The sequence below is a fragment of the Apostichopus japonicus genome, chromosome 9, assembly GCF_037975245.1.
Source record: "Apostichopus japonicus isolate 1M-3 chromosome 9, ASM3797524v1, whole genome shotgun sequence".
Classification (NCBI taxonomy): domain Eukaryota; kingdom Metazoa; phylum Echinodermata; class Holothuroidea; order Aspidochirotida; family Stichopodidae; genus Apostichopus; species Apostichopus japonicus.
This window is the reverse complement of record NC_092569.1, coordinates 27,091,373-27,112,906: the sequence shown is the minus strand read 5'-3', so window position 1 is coordinate 27,112,906 and position 21,534 is coordinate 27,091,373. Positions and strand designations below refer to the sequence as shown.

Sequence of the window (21,534 nt, the reverse complement as noted above, 5' to 3'; positions counted from 1 at the left end):
CACGAACGAGTTATTGACTTAATCTTTGACTCGTATTTAGTAAATCAGTTTCGTTTCTGCGACAATATATATGTTTACAGTTGCTTAGCTGGCTGGTACGCAAACCTTACTGATAAAATAACCACTATCGCAGGTAGACAAACACTAAAAATCTCAGGCACCATTTCCAGTATGATTTTGATTGAAGATTGTACAATCAAAATGACGAACTTTGTTCGATTTAGTAATATAACCTACACCAGTGTTATCTTAAATACACAAATCTTTTGTACCACTGAAGGGTTAACACAAACATTGTCATTGCCCTCAGAATATTCTATGAAACGTTAGGCATTGCCATTGAGTGACACAGTGTACGTGGCATACCAGTCAACTTGGAAGTGTAATTCAAATAAATTTCAGTTTGAAGGAACTATGTTGTGCTACATTGGTATCGGAATATAAGAACTGATCTGAGAGTTTTATAAATCTAACATGGATCAACGGCCGAAAACAGGTAACAAATAAACAGCAATATGAATAGTTTATTTTGATTCTAAAACTAAGTACTAAACTTTGAAGCTGCAAGAAGAAGGGTGTCTCTTGTTATATATGTTATATACATTTATATGTTATATACATAATATATATATACAATATATATAAATATATATAGATATCTATTGATGGTTTTAGGATTAACAAATGAGTTTGGAGATGGATAGCATCACGATTGATCTCTAGAGGCCAAATATGTCACCAAGACAGGGCTAGGATTGTTCGATACATGTGGAATATATTCTAGAGTGGATTAACTACTTCATGCTGGTTTCGAACCTCAGAACAGACAATCGGTGTCCATAGCCTAGTTGGTTAGGGTGACTTTCCACATATGAAACGGGCTGGCCGGGTGAGATTCCTGGTGGAGGCTGGATTACCCTTTCAAATGTATTTATTCATTTGCCTTGGTCGTATTCTATTTCATTTAACTTTATCTGTTCAAAGTATCTCTTTCGTTTATAAGTTTATAACGACAAAAGAAACCAGAAAACTTCCACTTTACGACCGGTTTCATCTTTTTGGAACTCATCAGGCGAAGGGAGGAATCGAAAACCGGACCTTCGTGTCACAGACGGAAGTCCGTACCATTCAACCGCAGTGATTCTACTGGATTGAATACTAAGTAAAAATGTTAATGGGTGCTTATTACCAACGTGCTATGATTGTACAGAGTGCACCCCTGGTGCTTTGAATCTGACAATTTACACAGAATTACCACTTTTTATTGACAAGTCTAGCCGTAAGTAAGAAATGAATGTGTAACAAGTGGTATGACATATATCGTGACAATTATCAGATGATACTTTGATGAAGAAAGTTGAAAAACTTTGAGACCTTGTTTTTATCATCATGCATCTAATTCCTGGATTACGGATACAGATTACAGATTCCTGTTACCAGAAACATAAATATTCATACTGCCAAGCAACAGTCGAGTTTAAACTTGTCGTTGTAAATTTTTGAAATAACTTATATCATTCATTTATTACCAGGTAGAAAAGATTCAAGAAAAATGGAATTCTCTGGCTGGAAAAGAGCAGTCGGCATATATTTTCTGGTTACTCTATTACTTTTCCTTGGTTCAGCGAATGGTATGTTTTCTATTGAAATCGCCCTATTAAGAGAATACGTCAATCTGTGCTAAACCCCTAATACTACCAAAATGACGAGTTTTCTGGCATCTTTAAATTTAACAATGTCACTATTTAATTCAAGTTTATGTCGTCATATTGATTCTAACACATACTTTTATGTACTCAAACTGTCGGTACGAGTGCTCTTCAGCGGGGAATATTACAATAAAGTAAACACTTGTCCTTACGCTGTGATTGTTGAAAATCGCGTGTATTAAGCATTTCGACAAGAGAACCTCATATCACAATTCTCTTAAAGTGTTCCTCTAAATTAAAATAAGTTTTGTTTTTATTTATATTTTTACACTCGCAGGAAACCGTTGCTCACCTCACGTTAGTGGCTTTTGCGGAGAGCGTGTCTTCCTACCTTGTGACTTTGATTCAAACTTTGAAGGCGTGTATTGGTTTGAAGAATCTGATGATGACGAACCATTGATTAGATTAGAGAGTGGATATAAGGCTGGTAGAGGTTACAAAAGTCACGAATATGACGTATTACAAAATGGATCACTCGTTATTAAGAACACCCAATTCACTAATAACCAGCAATATACAGTAATTCTTCTCGATTCGGAATTTAGAGATGACGAATTCACGGTGGACTTCTCTGTTACTGGTGAGTCGGCAAACTCAACTGATTACTGCATACACGAACGGACAAATATCTATGTGATATTAAGATAACATATTTTCAAGCTCGAGAATATTTGGTATTTGCGCTATCATATTTTGTATAACATTAAATCAATGAAGCAAAATAAAAAGGCTTGAGAAGAATATATATTAAAAACATTTTTATGATTTTAATGATGACATATTTCAATGTTGAGAAAGTTGGACATTGCGGTGTCATACCTCGTGTAATAGCGATACAATTTCACGAAATAAACAAGTTTTTCAAGTATACAAAAAGCAATATCATTCAATTTGGTGTAACTTGTAAATCTGAAATGGAACGTTTTGTACGGTAACTACGCGTGTATTTCCCCAAATTTTCCGAACGCCATTTAATAGTCTCAACGAAACCAATTAAATTTATAAAAGTAACTTGGAAACGTCAGTGTTGTATTCTCTGACTTTTCCACAGATAATTTCACAATTATTTATTGGTATTGAAATTCGTTAAAATCAACACATTCGCGAAGGTGATGATGTTTTTCCAAGCTTGACTTATGACACTTGCAATGGTAAACCTGTTTCTTTCTGGTTGAATTTGATCGCGATAACGGAGAAATCTCATAGATTTGAGCAACCGTACTACATCACAGAGCAAAATATAACAACTACTCATAAATCTTTTTTTGTACTTCTGCAGTTTTTGCCTTCACTTAACAAGACTAAGTTATTCTTAAATACATTTTTGTTCATAAGACTTGATTTTTTTTTTTTTAGAAAATTGTCCATCTAGAGTGACTGGACGGTTGCATACAGAGGGCGTGATAAGTTGTTGCTTCAACCCAGAAAATGAAGGGGTGTATTGGTTTGAAGAGCACGACGACATTGAACCACTGATTAGATCTGAAAGTGGGATGAAATTCGGGCGAGGATATGACAGCCACGAATATGATATGTTGCCAACCGGATCACTAGTTATTAAAAATGTTCAGCACACGCATGAACAGATGTATAAAGTGATCTTACTCGACACGGAATTTCAAGAAAAGACAATTTTTGTAGATTTTTCTGTCACTGGTGAGTCACTAAAATCAATACTTTACATGTTATACTGTCCATTATTATTTGTATAAAGGATCAAAACATAACTTATTATCCTCCCATTTCACTTGAGTTTTATTTTCTGGCTATGATTGTTGGATTTTCCTATTCTAATTGACCTTATTGTCACCATTTTAATAATAGATTTAACTCAGTATCTTTATTTAATCTTTCTCTTTCATTAGTTTTCTCTTTAGTCTAATAACAACTCTACATTTTTATTTTCCAAATAGAGGTACCTATGATTTTAACCTTACTGTGTATCTCCAGTCGAGCCATCAGAATGTCCATCCCCTCAGAAGAGCCTCCTTGAAAAACCGAGTATTATCATTTGTCATTTCAATGCACCGCCATAATCCAATCGGCCAGAGTACCGGTATGGTTTACACCCATGCACCCAACATTTTAAATATTTGACAAGACCTTTTCCTTGTTTTTTACATTAGAAACACTTTGCACCAAATTGCCACCGCCTAACCACGGCACGATTAATCACACTGCCATGTTAGCTGAGTATAACTGTGATGAAGGTTTCCATTTGAATAATAATGCACTTGTTGAGTGTATTTTGGATGACGCAACGGACACCTATCATTGGTCTGGCTCAATTCCAAAATGTGTCAAAGACATTGTTACAACCACAACTGTAGCAACCACAACTGTAGCAACCACAACTGTAGCAACCACTCCAAAGACGACAACGACGAAGATGAAGATATATAGTCCTACTACAGGTAGTACTACTACGAACACGCCTAGGCCGACATTGAATGACAAGAATGTACACAGGAATACTTTAGGGAGTAAAACAGATAAGGTTCATCCTACTACTAAAAGAGGTAAGCAAATGCCAAGATCCCATCCAACCGGAAGCTATGATATCTTATTTAATACAAACATATAATCATCCAGTAATTTGAAAGTCATGACGACACAGAAGCTTCAATATGTTGTTCTATTTATAAATAGGATTTATTTCTAATGCCAATGAGTATTACTGTTTACCGGAAACAAAGCTAACACATACAGAAGCCCGTGAATAAATATTTTATATATGAATTGTAAAAAAAAAAATGTATTTGTAATGCCAAATGCACCAACTATAGTTTTGTCGACATACTTGTAAGTTCATTCATTATGATAGTTTTACCGTCTCTTGATAAATAAATGACATTGTGTAAATATAAAAGCTTGCTAACAACTAGTAAATTTCTTTGAAGAATAACATCTAATCATTGTTCAATTTTACCAACAGGTGGATCAAATGGCAGTCATTTGCGAGTACACCTTGCTGTCATCACGTTAGCAGCCATTACGCCCTTCCTATGATTAATTACATGGTAGAATTGTGAGATATAAAGCATGGCTAAAATCATCCTTGGTTGTATAACTGTTCATCCAGCAATCATCGAGTATTTAATTAGTGACTTGGAACATTGTCTCATCGGATAGGATAGTGTTGAGACGGGATTATTGTAAGGATTAATTATTAACTCATTGTGCCTTTTGCTTTCTCCAGTTTTCATTAGTATTCATTTTGCATTTTCATAAATAATCATGCTATAGTAGTCTCTTAAAAGATACAATTTAGGTAGATTGTTAAGACACACATCATTATACGCAATTAATCGTATACCCTTAGTCACGCTTAAATTCATAAAATTGGCTGTGCTGATTTAGTTAGCACTTGGGATTTGTTATACAAGTTATGTGCCAAAAAAGTATGTTTCGTTTCTCTGTATGTTTAGAGTACCCAAATCGAGACTGAATATTAGTAGCAAGCAAGTTAGTATTCGTATCAGTGAATGCCTGTGATCAACTTTCCTTAAGTTGATAAAAACAATTACTGGCCCTAAATCATCCTAATCCCTTGGATATTTGTACGACGCTGATCCATATAATACAACCTGATAAATACCATTGAGATTTCAACTTACCGTGATATTATTCATTTTTTTTTTACATTTCAAACGTTATCAAAATCAGGAAAATTGTAGTTTAGTTTGGGTGGATATATCTTATCTTCAGACATTGGTGGTATATGATGTGTATGTCTTCATTTCGTGACTAGTATAATGGAAAATGGAAAATGTCCAAAACTTGAACATTTGCGTCTCCGTTAAGACTCGGTGTTGAAAGCAAAACTTGGAAATATTTAAACTGGACAATTTTGAAGAGTAGTAATTAATTCCCATGGCAACCGAAAGATAAGTTTCCAATTCAGTTTTTGTTTTGTCATTAACTAATCGGTCCATTTAATTTAGGTTTCATGAATTTGTATATATCTGTATATAATTGTGTACATTATATATATATATATATTTCTACTTTGAACAATAGTCCATTTACAAGATGACATCTTTAAAGTCATTAATATTAAACTCGCAGATAGAGACATCCTGTACATATCATATCGCTATGTATATAAATAATGCACATTCACTTGAAATTCCTTTTATATAAGACTATAGATAGTGTTTTTTTTTTAAATGACCATTTTCGTAATGATGACACTCATGTAAATAAATAGCTTTGATATATTTGTATTTTCTTTCACCATTTTTTACATTGATTTTCGCTTCTTGTTCATACAATGTAATGAAAGCTGATGGAAACACACATCCTCAATTATAAGTACTCTTATAGCAAATAAACTTGAGGTAAAACTTTTCAGAACCTTCTGAAAGAACATAACATATAAATGATATTTATTAGCATGTTAACTTTAAAACACTTAAGACAGTTCACTAATGTTCTGGTAGATGTTATTCCATTCAACATTAAATAACACCAGACTTCTGTTGAATTATTTTGTATATCAAACCGACATTTCGATCACAACACAATAAATAACGTATCCATAGAATGAGAGATTGGATTCCTAGTTCCATATATAGTCTTCATTATATATATATATATATTACTAGGTGAGGGGTGCAACCACTTTTTCTTGTAGAGTGAGCGGAGGGTGGGGTTTGAATAATATGATAATTCGTTAGTGGGGGGTCAAAATGAATTAAGGATCTTTGACACAAAATGTATTATATTTGGTAACTGTTGAAACAATGTTGAAGACGTTTCGACAATTTCTTGGTTGTATCGCATAGAAGTATTTATGAGTCTCCTCCCCCCATGAGTTATTCCTGATCTACTGATCTAGCTAAGAAAGAATGTCCAGAATAAAATTAGTGGGGCAGATGGTCATTCGATTAAGATTAAAGTTTAGTGGTACTGTCTTCATCTACTCCATATGAAAAGAACGGTTTTGGCCGTTCAGAAGAACTCAAACCACAACTTCCCTTTGCGGCGTAAAAGTATAGTTTTCCTGCTACAAACACGATATTTGAAACTATATTAAGCTTCTATATTGTTATGATAGTGAAGCCTCCGAGTGAAGCTTTCAAGTGTCCTTATTGTCTCCATTCCACCCCTCCCCCTCCCCATAAGTTGCCGTTGTCAAGTCTTTGCTTAATAACCGTAACGGTTTTTACACGGTGTTGTGATAGTTTGGGCTTTTTAAGGTTGGTTTCAAATGTAAACAACACTGCACGTTAAGAATAACGTTAATGTCAACTTGAAACGAGATTGTATTCCATAAAGGTGTGCATCATGTGTCACCTATTGCACAGACGTGAATCACTGCAAGCACTGAACCGAAACTGAAGCAAGCGACCTTTACACTTGTTTCCTTTACAAGCAGAGTTAATGAAACACTCCCAAAATATACTACTGATAACATTTTCCATGGCGATTACACCAGCGAACCTCTAACAAACAAAAAATTGAACCTGATAAAAGTTATGCATTTGTTTTAAAGGGGCGTGGTCGTCATGAAATATCGACAGCAATTTATTTTTCAATTTTCTCATTGGTTTAAGGTTTGTTGCCAAACGGCATTGTTCATTGTGATGTAAGAGGTTTTCACATGGGAAAAAATAAATTCGTTTTCAGTATTCAATGTCTAGCTTTTAAAATTTTAAAATATATAATTTACAAAATTATAAATTATTACACTATGCGTTAAGATCGGAAGTGACTGGTAAGATGGATTCTACTTTAGGTAAGAGAGAAGTATAAATGGTATCTGACCACTAATTTCCAAGAAGTCTGCCGAACACATGTGTGCAAAACACAGGCGCTGTTGCCACAGCGGCAATATGAAGTGCATGCGCTACATATGTACAGTCATCATCGCACTAACCGAATCGGAACCGTTGCTGTGTGTGCTGTATGTGTGTCTACAGACTTACAGTACAGGCAACCAGTTGACAACTCACCTTCAACATATGACAGTACCACCGCCGAAACATTCACTCGAACGTATATTTTGTGGATTTCGAAAAACCGTCTTTGAAAATTACAAACAAAGATGTCATCTGAACTAGAGTAACAATCATCATGGGATTCACAATTTTCTGGTGGAATGTTGTAATTGTAATAGCACCTGTCAGAGACAGCCCAGCACTAGGACAAGGGGCCGAGCAGGAGCTGGGTGTCCGTGCAAGGGACTAGGGGCCTACTGCAATTCTTTCTGTACTTGTGGGACAAAGAGGAAAGCTTGCCAGAAGAAACCTACGGTAAGTTAATAACTGTCAACACAGCGTCTAGGTTAAGGTAGGCTAGGCCTAAATGTGTCATTAATAAGCCTAGGCCTAGGTCTATAATGTAATGGTACAAGGCGAAGGGTAATGGTGCTCTCGGTGTGCAAACGAATCGTCAAATATAATGCATGGTTGGAAGGGAGGGTGGCAAATGCACTTACAATTTGAAGTTTAATGTACAGGGCCTTATTTCATCAGCTAAGAAATTATTTATTTATTATTACTATATTAAGTCTAGTAAGTTAAGTGTATATATAGGCCTAGGCTATGCCTATAACTATAAACCAAATAAAAGTAGCCCTATAGGCTTGGGCGCTTGACATAAATAGGGTTAAACGAGAATATGACATTGCTTTGGAGAGTGGGGCGATTAGGGGATGGTTGTGGGATTAGGGGATGGTTGTGAACAGCATGGCAAGCCCTGATACAAACATGGTAATAATCTAGGACTATAGGATTAAGCTGGTAAAGTACTTTAGATACAGCAGTGGTTATATACCGTGGGGTGCGAGTCAGGGATTAGGGGATGGTTGTGACCAGCATGGCAAGCCCTGATACAAACCTGGTAAGAATCTAGTACTAAAGGGGTATTGCTGGTAAAGTACTGTACGCACAGCAGTGATTCTTTACCGTGGGGTGCGAGCAGGGGAGCTATACTCTGTATGAATAACAACTGTCCTGACAGATTAAAGCCCATATGCCTATACTATAATGATATCTAGAGCATCGTCATCTGATATCTACACTCAAACAGGCTCAAAGCAAGCCATGCTAGAAATGTAGCATTCATAAGTGTCTTTTGATTTTTTTTCTTTATACAGGATTTGTCAGACACTGGTGATAGAGAGGTCTCACCAAATGAGCATGCAGCAGGTGAAGATGATAGTGCACCTGGGTAGCAGAATGTGGCTTCAAACAACAATGAATCTCAACTTCAGGTTGGCATAGCACACACTTTCCACTTTACTAAATATTGACATTACGTTGATGATCATAGACCACAAAAATCATACATATGCAGATTATGATGCATATAATAATGTACCGTAGTACAAGGTTATGTCACAATGGGCAACTGCCAATGTTATCAGACCAAAATTTGTCCAGATTTTATGATGCATATAATACAATGTTGTACAAGTTGATGTCACAATGTGCAACTGTGCCCACTGTTATCAGACCAATATTTGCTTATTTTTCTATTTATAATTTATGTTGTACCGAATTCTTATAACAAAGAATATTGTCACACATACATTGGTGCAGTTGGACACCTTAGTGTCAGACACACCTTGAAATCTCCAGAGAGTGATATTCAGATTGCAGCCAATGTAACAGGTTTATGAAGTTCCCTAACAGAAGCTAACTATGTGATGTCACCATGCATGATGATTGGGCTGAACCACCCCCCCCCCCCATTCATAATCCCAAAATAATTTATCCACACCAGATATTCATTCAAAATATTAAAGTTTAATGAAATTCAAACTCATAATACATTTCCAGATAAAAATTTAACATTCCAAAATATGTCAGATTTCAAGGTTTTAAGTAAATAAAGATTAGAAAATGAAAGTATAGCTTCTGAGGAATGTCAGTCTTTGTGAAATAAAAAAAAACACATTTTGTCTCTTTCAATGATAACCAAACTAGTTATCTATCAAGATGAGTATTATGTTTTGTTTCACGTGAATGGCTGCGGTCGGAATTTTTTGGTATGAAATCAAATGAAATGTTTGTGTTCAATTCTTTCTTAAAGGGATATTCCAGTGGCTGAAAATGTGACATTTTTGTGGAATGAAATAGCTCATAAATAGTGCCATGATTGCATCATTCACTCTGCTGTGTTCCACATGCATTCACAAAATACCAAAAATTCAAAATTTCACCATTCAGAGTGTTATGAGGTAGTGAGTTTGACCCCAAAAAATATTCTGCATTTTTACTAGCAGCCAATTGCCCTGCTATCCCTTAATATGTTCATGATTGTACTGAAGAAATAAGCTGTTTTCAATTGTCCAACAGATGTATGTACAAGGGTTGTCATGAGAACAGTTAGAGCAGGTTGCAGTAGAGCTCCGCAGAAACCCAGATGCTCACAGTGATCTCACTGCGCCAAACCAAACTGAGGAAGTGACTGCTTCTCGTGAAATGTCTGCAATGTGTAGAGATGCTAACTGATGTGGAAAAGAAGTGCTGCACAAACAGGGTGCAACAATGTGTAACTTACTCGAATGCATTTAGTGATATTTGCCTTAATGCACACATCTTGGGTGTAAATATGCACATGCGAGAGGATGATCTTGCTTTGGAAGAAAACAGAACCAACAGGAACTACAGACATTATGCTTACAGAAATTTTATTTACTGGAAGTTTGGTCGCCTAGGTAGAGGAAATAGAATGGTATTGCCATCCTGTTGCATCTCAGAGATAAGGGAAAGATTTCCATCTGTAGACGGACAATATGTAGGATTCAATCCTGGCAACAACCTCATCGATTAAGAGAGAAAACAATTTGAAAAGAAACCATATTGGCACAGTGATAGTGATAACCCAGGTGAAAATTCCAGTTAATACCTGTTGAACTGGTTTTAACAGGTACCTGTTGCAACTGGTATTTGGTGACAGGTAATAACAGGTATTAAATGGTATTAACGGGTGTTAACTGGTATTGACAGGTATTAACTGGTATTAACAGGTTTCAACTGTTTTCAACAGGCATAACAGTTTTTAACTGGTATTAACAGGTATTAGCTGGTATTAACAGGTTTCAACTGTTTTCAACAGGGTTCAACAGGCACAACAGCTTTAGCTGGTATTAACAGGTATTAACTGGTAATAACAGGTTTCAACTGTTTTCAACAGGCATAACAGTTTTTAACTGGTATTAACCGGTTTCAACTGTTCTCAACAAGTTTCAACAGGCACAACAGCTTTTAACTGGCATGAACAGGTATTAACTGGTAATAACAGGTTTCAACTGTTTTCAACAGGCGCAACAGCTATTAACTGGTAATAACATACTGTATGAACTGGTTTCAACTGTTTTCAACAGGGGTAACAGGTTTTAACTGGTTCTGTTTTCAACATGTCTTTACTGGTATTGAAAACGTTTGAACAGGTAAGAACATGTATGGAAGATTTTAAGCTGGTTATAACAGTAGGATTTTCCACAGGTTCAATTGTTTTCAACAAGTTATCTGGTGAAAACAGGTGGCGATGAATTTCAACAGGTTAAAATTACTCTTTACAGTTGCACTTGATGTAGGTCTAACACTTAACAAGCAAGTTAAGGCGAGGGAGAACTTCCAGCAGATGGAGTAAAAATCACTGTTAACAAAAATCTGAAAATATCATTTTATTCCAACAAAGTTAAGACAAGTTAATGGATCAAACATGAATGGCAAAAGTATAGTACTGCACAATAATGCAAAGTTGAGGGCAATGAAAAAGAAAACATAAATTTGGAGTCTAACAAGAAAGCAAACTTCTGAAGTAAACGCTTTCATATTACACATTAAAAACTTACATATATTATGAAATACCAACTAAATATGTTCATTAAAACAATGATTTCATGTATTGCTGAGGCAATTAAGAAAGAAAACTCTATCTGTTAAAACAATATAAAGGTTAATTTTTTATCAATCATTATGTCAAAATAAAAGTTACAGCTGAATAGATAAAAGTTATTCAAGAGTTAGCATTACCAAACTATGTAGTGTGCAATTATGCATGCTAGGCAGACAATAATAATAGCTAGTCAGACAGTAACCTTTTGAAAGGAATTCATTCTTAAATTGGCTACCAATCAGATCTTAAAAAACAATATTTACCTACAAAGCATGTATTTGTAATGCATATTTATACTGAACACATATGTGACGACAATATACTGTCTATTCTGGAGTTTGAATAAAAATCTGAATACTGTTTAATGGCATTTGTACATACTGATTACTAGAAATGTTAGTTCTTTAAAAAAAATAAGGCAAAAGTGGAAAGATGACTTTGCCAAGTAAAAGTCAACATCAGTCTATAATAGTCATGGTTAAACCACTTTCAAGAAAAAACTGTCCAGAAGATCTCCATTGAAAACTTAAGTTGTAGTTGACAGCAACATACCTTCCATTTCCTGAATTTAGTTAAAAAACTAAATACCATATAATGGCAAACAATAACTGTTTAAAACATAATAATAAATATGGGTTTAATCCTACTTTGAAAAAAGAACTGTCTAAAAAAATTCCTCTGAAAAGTTAACTTGTCAGTGACAGCAATATGCTGTCAGTTTGAATAAAACTAAAGACTGATTAATGATAAGCAATAACCATTGAAAAAAATTATATGATACTAATGTTTTAAGGCCTTCTTTGTTTTACGATTGACGTCAGCTTCTCGGATATGTATTTGCTTCCTCAGTAAACTGCAGCTTTCTTTCAAACGTTCCACGATTTGTGCTGCAAGAAACAAAGCGTATGAACACTTAAGAATTGACTTATCATGATTAACAGTAACAGTGTGGTCCTAAAACTTAACAAACTCTCTTGCATTGCTAGATGAGTGCTTTCATGGAAAGTTAAGGTCAAACTTTCCTATGGTTTAGAATGTCTCACGATATTTATCTCTGTTGGTATCCAACCTGAATGGACTAGCAATCACAGTCTAACCAAGAACATTCTTTTGGTTTAGAAATTGGGTTTGCTCAATCTTTTGGTTGGAAAAACTACACCAATATGGTAGTTTGATTGTAGGCTTCTTGTCAGAACTCAAAGGCAATTAAGAACCAACCAAAATGATATAAGTTGTTAACTCATGATACTGGAATGCATAATCCTACTGATAAATAGTTCTGTCAGTGTTAAAAAATTACTTACTCCTGAAAAACAGCTTATTCAGTAAATTATATTGTACACATGTGTACTAAGTCATGAGCTTGTAATATAAATGGTAACTTGTTTGAAAGCTTTTCATAATGACTAACCTTCCATAGCATTAAGCTTCACGGGAGACAACAGCGGTTTTGCATCTCTGTCACTGTTGAATCGTGTGCAAGCATTCCCAACGACTTTCGTTTTCAAAGTGTTGGTACCCCAAATCAACACCAGTAAAGTCTTCACGAACATAGAGTGTTTCTCTTAACTACAAATGGCCTCCCACTTGTCTTCAGGAAGCCCAAAATATGCACCAATATTGACCTGTGAACAGAAAATATGATATACCTGTAAGCATATATACAGATATAGCACATGATAACTCACATTATCATAAACATACATTAACATTAAAATTTTATATCAACATATTGGGAGGTAAACGTTTAAATCAAGGTCCCTCAAGTTATAAGCCAGGAATAGCAGCTTTACCAAATAATTACTAGCTTTGCAGTTTGCACTATAACACCAAGTTATTTTTCAAAGCTTAATAACCATGTTTATAATTATCCCAAATCAGTAAAAAATTGGCCAAACTTATGACGCTTGTACGTAAATGATGTACCAGACTGTTTTTTATATATTATATATAAACAGGTTATGAAAAGTATCTAAATAATATCATTACACATTTGGGTACAATAGTTAAACTCACCCTTCCATCTTTTTTCTCTATGGCACTTGTTCCTTTGCTTTTTGGACTCTTGGATAAACTCTTAATATCATCTTACACCATTATGTCTTTAAGCCATATACGTTCTCCTCTTCTGTTGTTGCCTCCACAATGGTGTCGTACATCACAGGAAACCTCACCTGGATATTTGGTTTTTCAATTCTTCCTGGAAAAAGGAAATAGCAAAGCAGCAGTAGTAATGAATCATTTGGAAAAATGAAATAAAGTTGTCACCACAAAGTGATGTGAGATTTGCTTCTACAATAGTCTGAAAAAAGGATTCCCAAAGTCTGAAGCAGACTGTATAAAGCTGAACATTTGAACCAGAGTGTCATCATTGCAACCAGAATCAAATGCCCAGACTACAGAGATAATAAAACTTGGGCTAAATCTTTGTTTGTTTTTAAGATCTAAAAATACAAGATTTTAGAAACACAAATGCACTGAGCCATCTTATTTATAGGCCTAATTGTTTAAGTTGTTATTTTGCTTGCTCACTTAACAAGTCTTATTTAGACCTAGGCTAGAGAAGAAACAGTTCTTTGTCACACTAAGTCAGTTTGTCTTTCAGTCGTTTTTTTAGTCTTACTAGTAGTAGTACTAAAGTATATAATACCGGTGACTAGCCAACATAATTTGTTCAGCCTACTGTAACAGTAAGTTTGAAGGTCTAGCCTTGTTTCATTCAATATCACATAGCCTACCCATTTAGATTCACATGGGAAATTCAAGAAATCTTTACCAAATGAATGTAGACCTAGGCTTCAAGTAAACTACAGTATTGAAACTCAGTCCCAGCATTTGTTTGGAAATAAATTAGAAGATTATGTGCGACTGTTCAATCTAGCCCAATACACACATAACACATTGTTAATTGGTGTTTAGAATGCACAGTTTAGTGTTGAGAATGCACTGCAGTACTCAATAGAAAACCTAGGCTACTCACTGTCATTGCACTTGTGTATTGCGAAACGCTAGCCTAACAACGGTCACAAGTGCCAGTGGCCTAACAATTAACGTTAGTTTTACCTCCAAGTTTAAGGAACAACAGGTAGGCCGATGGTGGCGGTTAATACTTCCATTCTTCTATAGATCTTCTTGGGTGATTATCAGTTGAAAGTTGCTTAGAGTGATCGTATTAAACCATGCAAAGCAATGCTTACGCTATGCAATGCAAGTTGCCGTTGCTCCTCGGTTTCGAAATTGAATATGGTGTTGAAGTCAAAGTTCAACCTCGTACAAAATGTGATTATCGAAAAAATTTAAAAAATTGTCTTTGGCCCCAATTTGAGAGTTTTATGTCACTAAAAATTACAAATATCATTAATTGATATCAAAAATTTAAAACAACAGTAAATAAGAAAGAATTAAATCATAATACAATTTAAACGTTAATTATTTTTATCTTGATCTTGACTTGGCAATATGTGTCTTACTTTCTTAGACTATGAATCACTGATCTAAATATAGATGCGAGCTCGTCTCAATCTTTTGATGTATGTGTATGCTACGTATTCATATACTATCTGGAAGAACTCTCTCATAAATTTAATATGTGAATTTTTCATTTTACCTTAATGTACCAAATAGGATAAACAATTCAGTGATCAGACATATGTTATACCTATTCTTTGCAGTGGCAAAGCCAGCGAGGGCGGGAAAGGGGGGGGGGGGAGCAGAGGAAAGAGTACCTCCACAAAAAAAATTGGGACGTGATGTCCGACGGTGAAAAAAACGAAGGGAGCAAAAAAAAAATAATTGCATTATTTTGCATATAAGCCCCCTTATGAGAAACAAAAATTTTCAAGCCCCCTCCCCTCATAAACCTTCCCTGACAACGGTGATCCACCATTATGTGCCTTAAAGTGGAGACAGAAATTTGAACCAATTGGTACCTGTTAAACCAGTTGTTTTCAACAGGTACCTGTTAAACCAGTTGTTTTCAACAGGTACCTGTTAAACCAGTTGTTTTCAACAGGTACCTGTTAAACCAGTTGTTTTCAACAGGTACCTGTTAAACCAGTTGTTTTCAACAGGTAGCTGTTAAACCAGTTGTTTTCAACAGGTACCTGTTAAACCAGTTGTTTTCAACAGGTACCTGTTTAACCAGTTGTTTTCAACAGTTGTATGTATGTATGTATATGTGATCTTCCCGCAAGCAGGAACTCGCGAAAGAAGCCATGGAGGCTTGTAGACTCGCAAGCTGACCGAAGCCAATCTCTCGGCACACATCCATTTAACGTCCATGTCGGGAAGTTGTTATTGAACAACACCCTTGCCAGACGACACACATTGCTGTCGGCGGGGAATCGAACCGGGGATCTCATGACTGGGAGACGCCGGCGTTAACCACTAGGCTATACACTCCACTATACACTCCGCTATACACTCCACTAGGCTATACAGTTACCTGTTAATCCAGTTGTTTTCAACAGGTACCTGTTTAACCAGTTGTTTTCAACAGTTACCTGTTAAACCAGTTGTTTTCAACAAGTACCTGTTAAACCAGTTGTTTTCAACAGGTATTTTACCTGTTGAAAGCAACTGGTTTAACAGGTACCTGTTAAAACCAATTGGTACCTGTTACAGCTTACAGGTAATTTACCTGTTGCAACAGGCAATTAACTGGTATAAACTGGTTTTGGTCACAATACCTGTTAAAACCAGTTGTCGTTAACAGGTACCTGTTAGTCCCTGTTGGTTCCGGTTAAAACCAATTGAAATTGTAACAGGTATTAACAGGAATTTTCTCCTGGGAAGAGTGGGGTGATGGGGGAAGAGCAGGGGGGGAGGGGTGAGGGGTTACTGTTACTTTAAGAAGTGCAACATTGTTGAAGGTAAACTGATTACTTCATGGTTTGTGATAGGGATTTCAATCCTATCAACAACCTTTGGTAGAGTGATGATAATTTCTTTCGTTTGTTTATAGACAGTAGTAACCTATGTGGGATGATGGTGGGTGGGGCTGTGGGAGGAGTTTTTGTTACTCCAAGCAGTGAAACATTGGTGAATGTTAACTGATTATTTCATTGTTTTCAAGTTTATAGAGAGTGGTAACCTAAGCAGGGTGGAGGGGAAGGGGTGTTATTGTTCTTCCAAGGAGTGAAAGAAGTTTGCAAATTATGCTGAAAGGTAAAATATTTATTTCATGTTTTGAAAGGTATGAAACGACACAATCAGGGGAAAAAGTTAGAATGTACCTGTAGGTGACAAATAGCAAATGCAGATCCAAATAATACAGATGTGAGCACTCCAAATAAAGGTATAAAAGTTCAATTATAGTTGATGACAATGTATTCTCTTTTCTTTCTCTCAAAAATGAAGTATTATCACAGCCATTGTGATGTGTTATAGACAGTTAAAAACCATGAATACTATCAGACCAAGTTGCCAAGATTGTACTACTTTTAATTTTGATAAATGACCTCTTAAACAGCCAAGTTTCATCTATTACAGGGGCTGGACTACAGTAGGTAGTCTAACAAAGATACTAGAACATCATAACCCTACTAAAAGCCCCATTCACCTGCATGTTTAACCATTACAATAATATGTTCTTAGTCTAGATAGAAGTTCTGACTAAATGCTACTCACCACTGGATAAGACTGCAGTTTGCCACCTCAGATGCATGCAAAACTCAGTGGCAATACTTAAGACTTTAAGGCATCAAGTGTGTTACAAGTATAAAATGGTACTGAATGTAATCCAAGGGCTCTGTTTTTGACATGAAAATCAAAGAACATGCTTTGCTTGACTTGTAAAATAGTAATATTAAAGTGGATTTAAATCAAATGAACGAGTAAAGTAGGGAGTCTTTAAATAACTAGTAAATTTAGCACACATCAAGACTTAACTTTATGTAACATCTCTTCGAGCCATTAAGAGTGCTAATCAATAAAAACTCAAGTGAAATCAAACTGCATTCCGTTTCCTTAATTAACCATTGTAGCTTAGGAATGCCCCATGTCAGCTGAACTTGCAAATCTAGACTGGTACTGTGCAAGTAAAACACTCATACTAGGCTTTGGAGCGCTGCTAATATTTGGTTTGATGATTTTTGGGTGATCTTCAGGTAGGCCTACTCTGGCCGATAAATGGCACTGATTCTCTTGTCTGAGCAGAAAGACAGTTTTCATCAATTCAGGAATGTAACCAAAAGCCTTAGGCAAGTTTTGAGGTGCCCATTGTTTTGATCTTTTACTATACTTTGCCAGATACATTGGTTAGCCATCAACAGTTGAACCATATGCTCGTTCAATGTGATAGTTGTGATCAATAGCAGCCAGTAGCATTCTAGTTACATATCCATCATAAGAATAAGCACAACGTTTATTGGCATACATTAGCATATGATTGTGAAATGATTCAAAGAACCAGTATGCTTGAAATTTTGTAATATGGAAAAGTGTTCAGAAATTGCTTCTTGATTATGACAGACCTAAGGGCTTCATGTGACGGTGATCCCTTCTTTAGATATGGCTTACTATGGTCGTTTTCACATAAGTGGTGATGACTGCATTCACCTGGTGTACCATCAATTGATAACAACCACTGGTGTTCGTCTACAATGTGGTGAAGAAGTGATAGCAAAATTGACTTGATTTTGATATCATTACCGCCGCACTCTTTAGCGGAGTACCAGAAATGATTACGTTATAGCAGGCATACATAAGTGCAGATCAGTGTTCTCTTTGGCATTTGCTACGTTAGAGAGTTTCCAGACCATGCCAAACATCCACTTGATGAGAAATTCCATCATATATTGTACACTTTTTTAGCAGTGCCTTTATCAGAACATGGGCATCTGTCACTACTTCACAGATTTTAAATTATTTCATTAGAAAATCCAATCCTCTCTCAAATCCAACTCTTTCCATGTTTGGACTTTTCCCCCCTACTTCCCTAACATCAACTACCTCTAAATGCAACATTTTTTAAGAATCTTCATCCATGAAGCTGTAAGTACAGTATTGGGCACAATGCCCAAGGGATTCTGTTCTAGCATCTCCTGCTACACATAAACCTCTGTCTTTAAGTTTGCAGAATTCTGCCTTTTGGACCTTCTGCCAAGTAGCTGTAACAGCTGGAGTTACATACAACCTTTGAAAACGTAGAAATGTTGTGTTGCTTACAAAAAAAAATTGGAAACTTTAAAATACAAAGCCATTTTAGAATACTTGTTTCCTGAAATGGTTACAGCTGACGAAATTTGAATGTTACCTGAAAAGATACCACAAAATCTGTTTTGTGAGTACTATTTTCCACACACATGGCCGGCCATCTTCACACTTCCAAGAAAAAATCATTGCTGTACCAATAGCACTCCATTGATAAGATATTATTTTAGTACAGTTAGTGTGTGTGCAGTACTCCCCATGTATTAACTTCAGCAGTTCTAACAATTTGTTTATAGATACAAAACATTTCGCTTCCTAAATTATACCAAGAGTTTCCCATGAGGGGCAGTTATCTGGAAGAGACTCTTCACTCTGTATTTCTGAGGAGTCCATCTCAAGCTCTGGGGGAACACCTCACTCCCTACAGTTTCATTAGGGAGTAATTCTCTGGGAAAAGAAAATCCAAAAGTTCAGTCAACAGGTATATTAGTAATAGATTATTGAAGCCTATTTGCATCATTACTGTAATGTAAGTGCAGAGGCACAACAGTTCAGTCATGGTATCTGTATTTTTTTTGTGGGGGGGGGGGGGGGCAGTGTGGTATACTTGACATGCAAGGGGCATAAAATAGGGAGATATTGTGGGGGCCAGGGGTAACCTCTGTTTTCACATGTATCATGTTCTCTTGTAGCAAGTTTGAAGCACAACAACCAAGGTCAGCTTCAGAAAGAAGAATAACTCTTAAACTTAGCATTCTTCTCTTGCAAAATATTTATATTCCTAACAACCCCCCCCCCCCCCTCTTATGGCCTTTCTCCCCATGTTGACATGCCAAAATTTAGAGCTACTTTTGAAAACCTGACAAAGAAATTCACGAACCAGTGAATTATTTAACATGGCAAAGATTCCTCCTCAAAATTCACTTGAGCATTAATACTTTGTTACTTGATAGCACAAACTTCCCCAAATTGGCAAGTACTGGCACTAGGAATCATCCTTGAGTACACCTAATTAATTGACAGTCACCACATGGTTGTAGACACAAGTGCTATAATGGACAACAATACAGTACTTGCCTGTGTGAAGACAAATTTGGCTTGACCACTGAAATAGTACAGTGTGTTTCATCATGAATTTGTGAAAAGGGGCGTTCAGTATGGCTAGCATTACCTACACATGTAGATATTCAATCTCCCGTGTTGTTTTTGCCTAAAACAGTGTACTCTTGGTGGAATTTGCTATAGGCAGGGAAGATTGTAATGAATATTTTGTATAGTTCTGGTAAAGCATGGAATATAGGAATTTTCAATGGCCAAAATTGTTGACCTAATAAACCACATTTAGCAGAGTATTTAAGCAGGATGTATACCCCAACTTCACTATGGAATAGGTCATACATGAAACCGTAGGCCTTAGCTTAGCATACTTTAACTGATTTTGTTTCACTTCATTTCTTGAAACTTTAAATGACAATGAAAATAGTTCCTCACTTGACAGTAGCCTATGGCTGGATCCACACTGTACAGCAGTGTTAACTTGCAGGTTATATTCCATTTAAATTACACTGATAACTGTATCCATAGAAACTTCCATACAGTAACTATGTGATAGTCTTTACCATATACTCACCCTTCATCAATACACAATAGTTCTTCTTCACCATGGGATAGGGCTGCAATACCTTCTTCATCACTGTGAAACAACCTTCAACAAAGTGTAACAAAAACAAGCAGTTGCAAGGGCTGTCAAAGCACAAATTTCACTCACACCACTTTCTACTTAACAGAACAACATGTTTTTATGTATAAGTCTTCATCAACTTTGGTCTGATGTGACTCCAGCAATTGAATACAACCAGCTAGGCAATTTATTATGCAAACTTGTAGTTAACTAGGTGATCCACATACAACTCCTACTAATTAGAATATATCTGCAACGTGAATATATCTTGTGTGGGAGGGGGAAACCTCAAGTTCGATCTAAACATATTTTACACCTGTTCTCATGATGAGAGGATAAACTGTCCTCAGATACAATCTTACAAGTTTCAAACTGAGAAAATAAAGCCCTGGCACTACTTCAGTTCATCATAGAGGTAAATCAATGCTGATATTGTCCATAACTAAAAATAAGTCCAAAGAGGTCCCTTGACAGAATAAAACCTACACAAAGAAGTTAGGCCTCGAGGCTTTAGCAACAAACATTAGGCCTGAGCCTATTTCTAATCAATTATTTGAAAGGTTCTTGGAATACTGTATGTTCTTGCTTCACCTTGATCGAGAGAAAGCAATTGACTTTCAGTTATAGGCCTACATCAATGTATGACTTGTTCACCTATGGTTGGAGGACCTAGGCATATCAAACATTTTTAAAAGTTTATGCATGCTGAAAGTTACGCACTTACCAGCAAAAACTACATGCAGTGAGATGACATTCAAGGTGTCCACAATGTGCTGAGGAAACCGTTAGGTCTTTGTCACCTATCCCTCGACTATATGAAACTGTACATGTAGCAGACTGCATACAGGAGAAAGTTGCCGATGTTCGTCGCGGTGATCATTCGTAAAAGTACTGAGTGACGTCACCTTCGTGACGTCAGAGAAATGTACTGTACCAAACTCTGACGTCCAGAAGAAATATTCTAAAAGCCACTACGTCACGACCACGCCTCTTTAACCCTTGATGGAATATGTTGTGCACGTTTAAAATTGAAAATTCCTTTTAGGAATGAAGAAAGGCAAATTTGACTAAAATGAATAAAGAAAGTCCCGAAATTGTTGACTCACTTTTGTTGGTTGGTCGATAATATATCGCCAG

General features: G+C 36.1%; 1 protein-coding gene and 3 long non-coding RNA genes across 4 annotated transcripts; 2 read left to right on the top strand and 2 right to left on the bottom strand.

Moving 5' to 3' along the window:
* Window positions 1-281: 281 nt before the first annotated feature.
* On the top strand, window positions 282-6,078 carry LOC139974358 (uncharacterized). Its single transcript, XM_071981442.1, has 6 exons — window positions 282-496; window positions 1,533-1,631; window positions 1,987-2,289; window positions 3,066-3,365; window positions 3,836-4,228; window positions 4,645-6,078. Exons 1-6 carry the CDS (start codon window positions 475-477, stop codon window positions 4,716-4,718), a joined length of 1,191 nt encoding a protein of 396 aa, XP_071837543.1. The 5' UTR covers window positions 282-474; the 3' UTR covers window positions 4,719-6,078.
* A 4,460-nt stretch (window positions 6,079-10,538) lies between these two features.
* On the top strand, window positions 10,539-11,929 carry LOC139974364 (uncharacterized). The gene is made up of 2 exons (XR_011795462.1): window positions 10,539-10,738; window positions 10,817-11,929. It is a non-coding gene; the product is annotated as an uncharacterized lncRNA (long non-coding RNA).
* LOC139974361 (uncharacterized) lies at window positions 11,337-15,240 on the bottom strand. Its single transcript, XR_011795458.1, has 4 exons — window positions 14,628-15,240; window positions 13,581-13,764; window positions 12,976-13,189; window positions 11,337-12,451 (listed from the first exon to the last, which is right to left on the bottom strand). It is a non-coding gene; the product is annotated as an uncharacterized lncRNA (long non-coding RNA).
* Window positions 15,241-16,434: 1,194 nt separating this feature from the next.
* LOC139974365 (uncharacterized) lies at window positions 16,435-21,210 on the bottom strand. Its single transcript, XR_011795463.1, has 3 exons — window positions 21,122-21,210; window positions 20,347-20,421; window positions 16,435-19,163 (listed from the first exon to the last, which is right to left on the bottom strand). It is a non-coding gene; the product is annotated as an uncharacterized lncRNA (long non-coding RNA).
* Window positions 21,211-21,534: the final 324 nt, after the last annotated feature.

Bases quoted from the DNA above. Each gene is read 5' to 3' on its own strand.
- LOC139974358 (XM_071981442.1), top strand. From the start codon at position 475: ATGGATCAACGGCCGAAAACAG. The intron at 2,290-3,065 runs GTGAGTCGGCAA...TTTTTTTTTTAG, and splicing joins GGTGGACTTCTCTGTTACTG to AAAATTGTCCATCTAGAGTG. The intron at 4,229-4,644 runs GTAAGCAAATGC...TTTTACCAACAG, and splicing joins TCATCCTACTACTAAAAGAG to GTGGATCAAATGGCAGTCAT.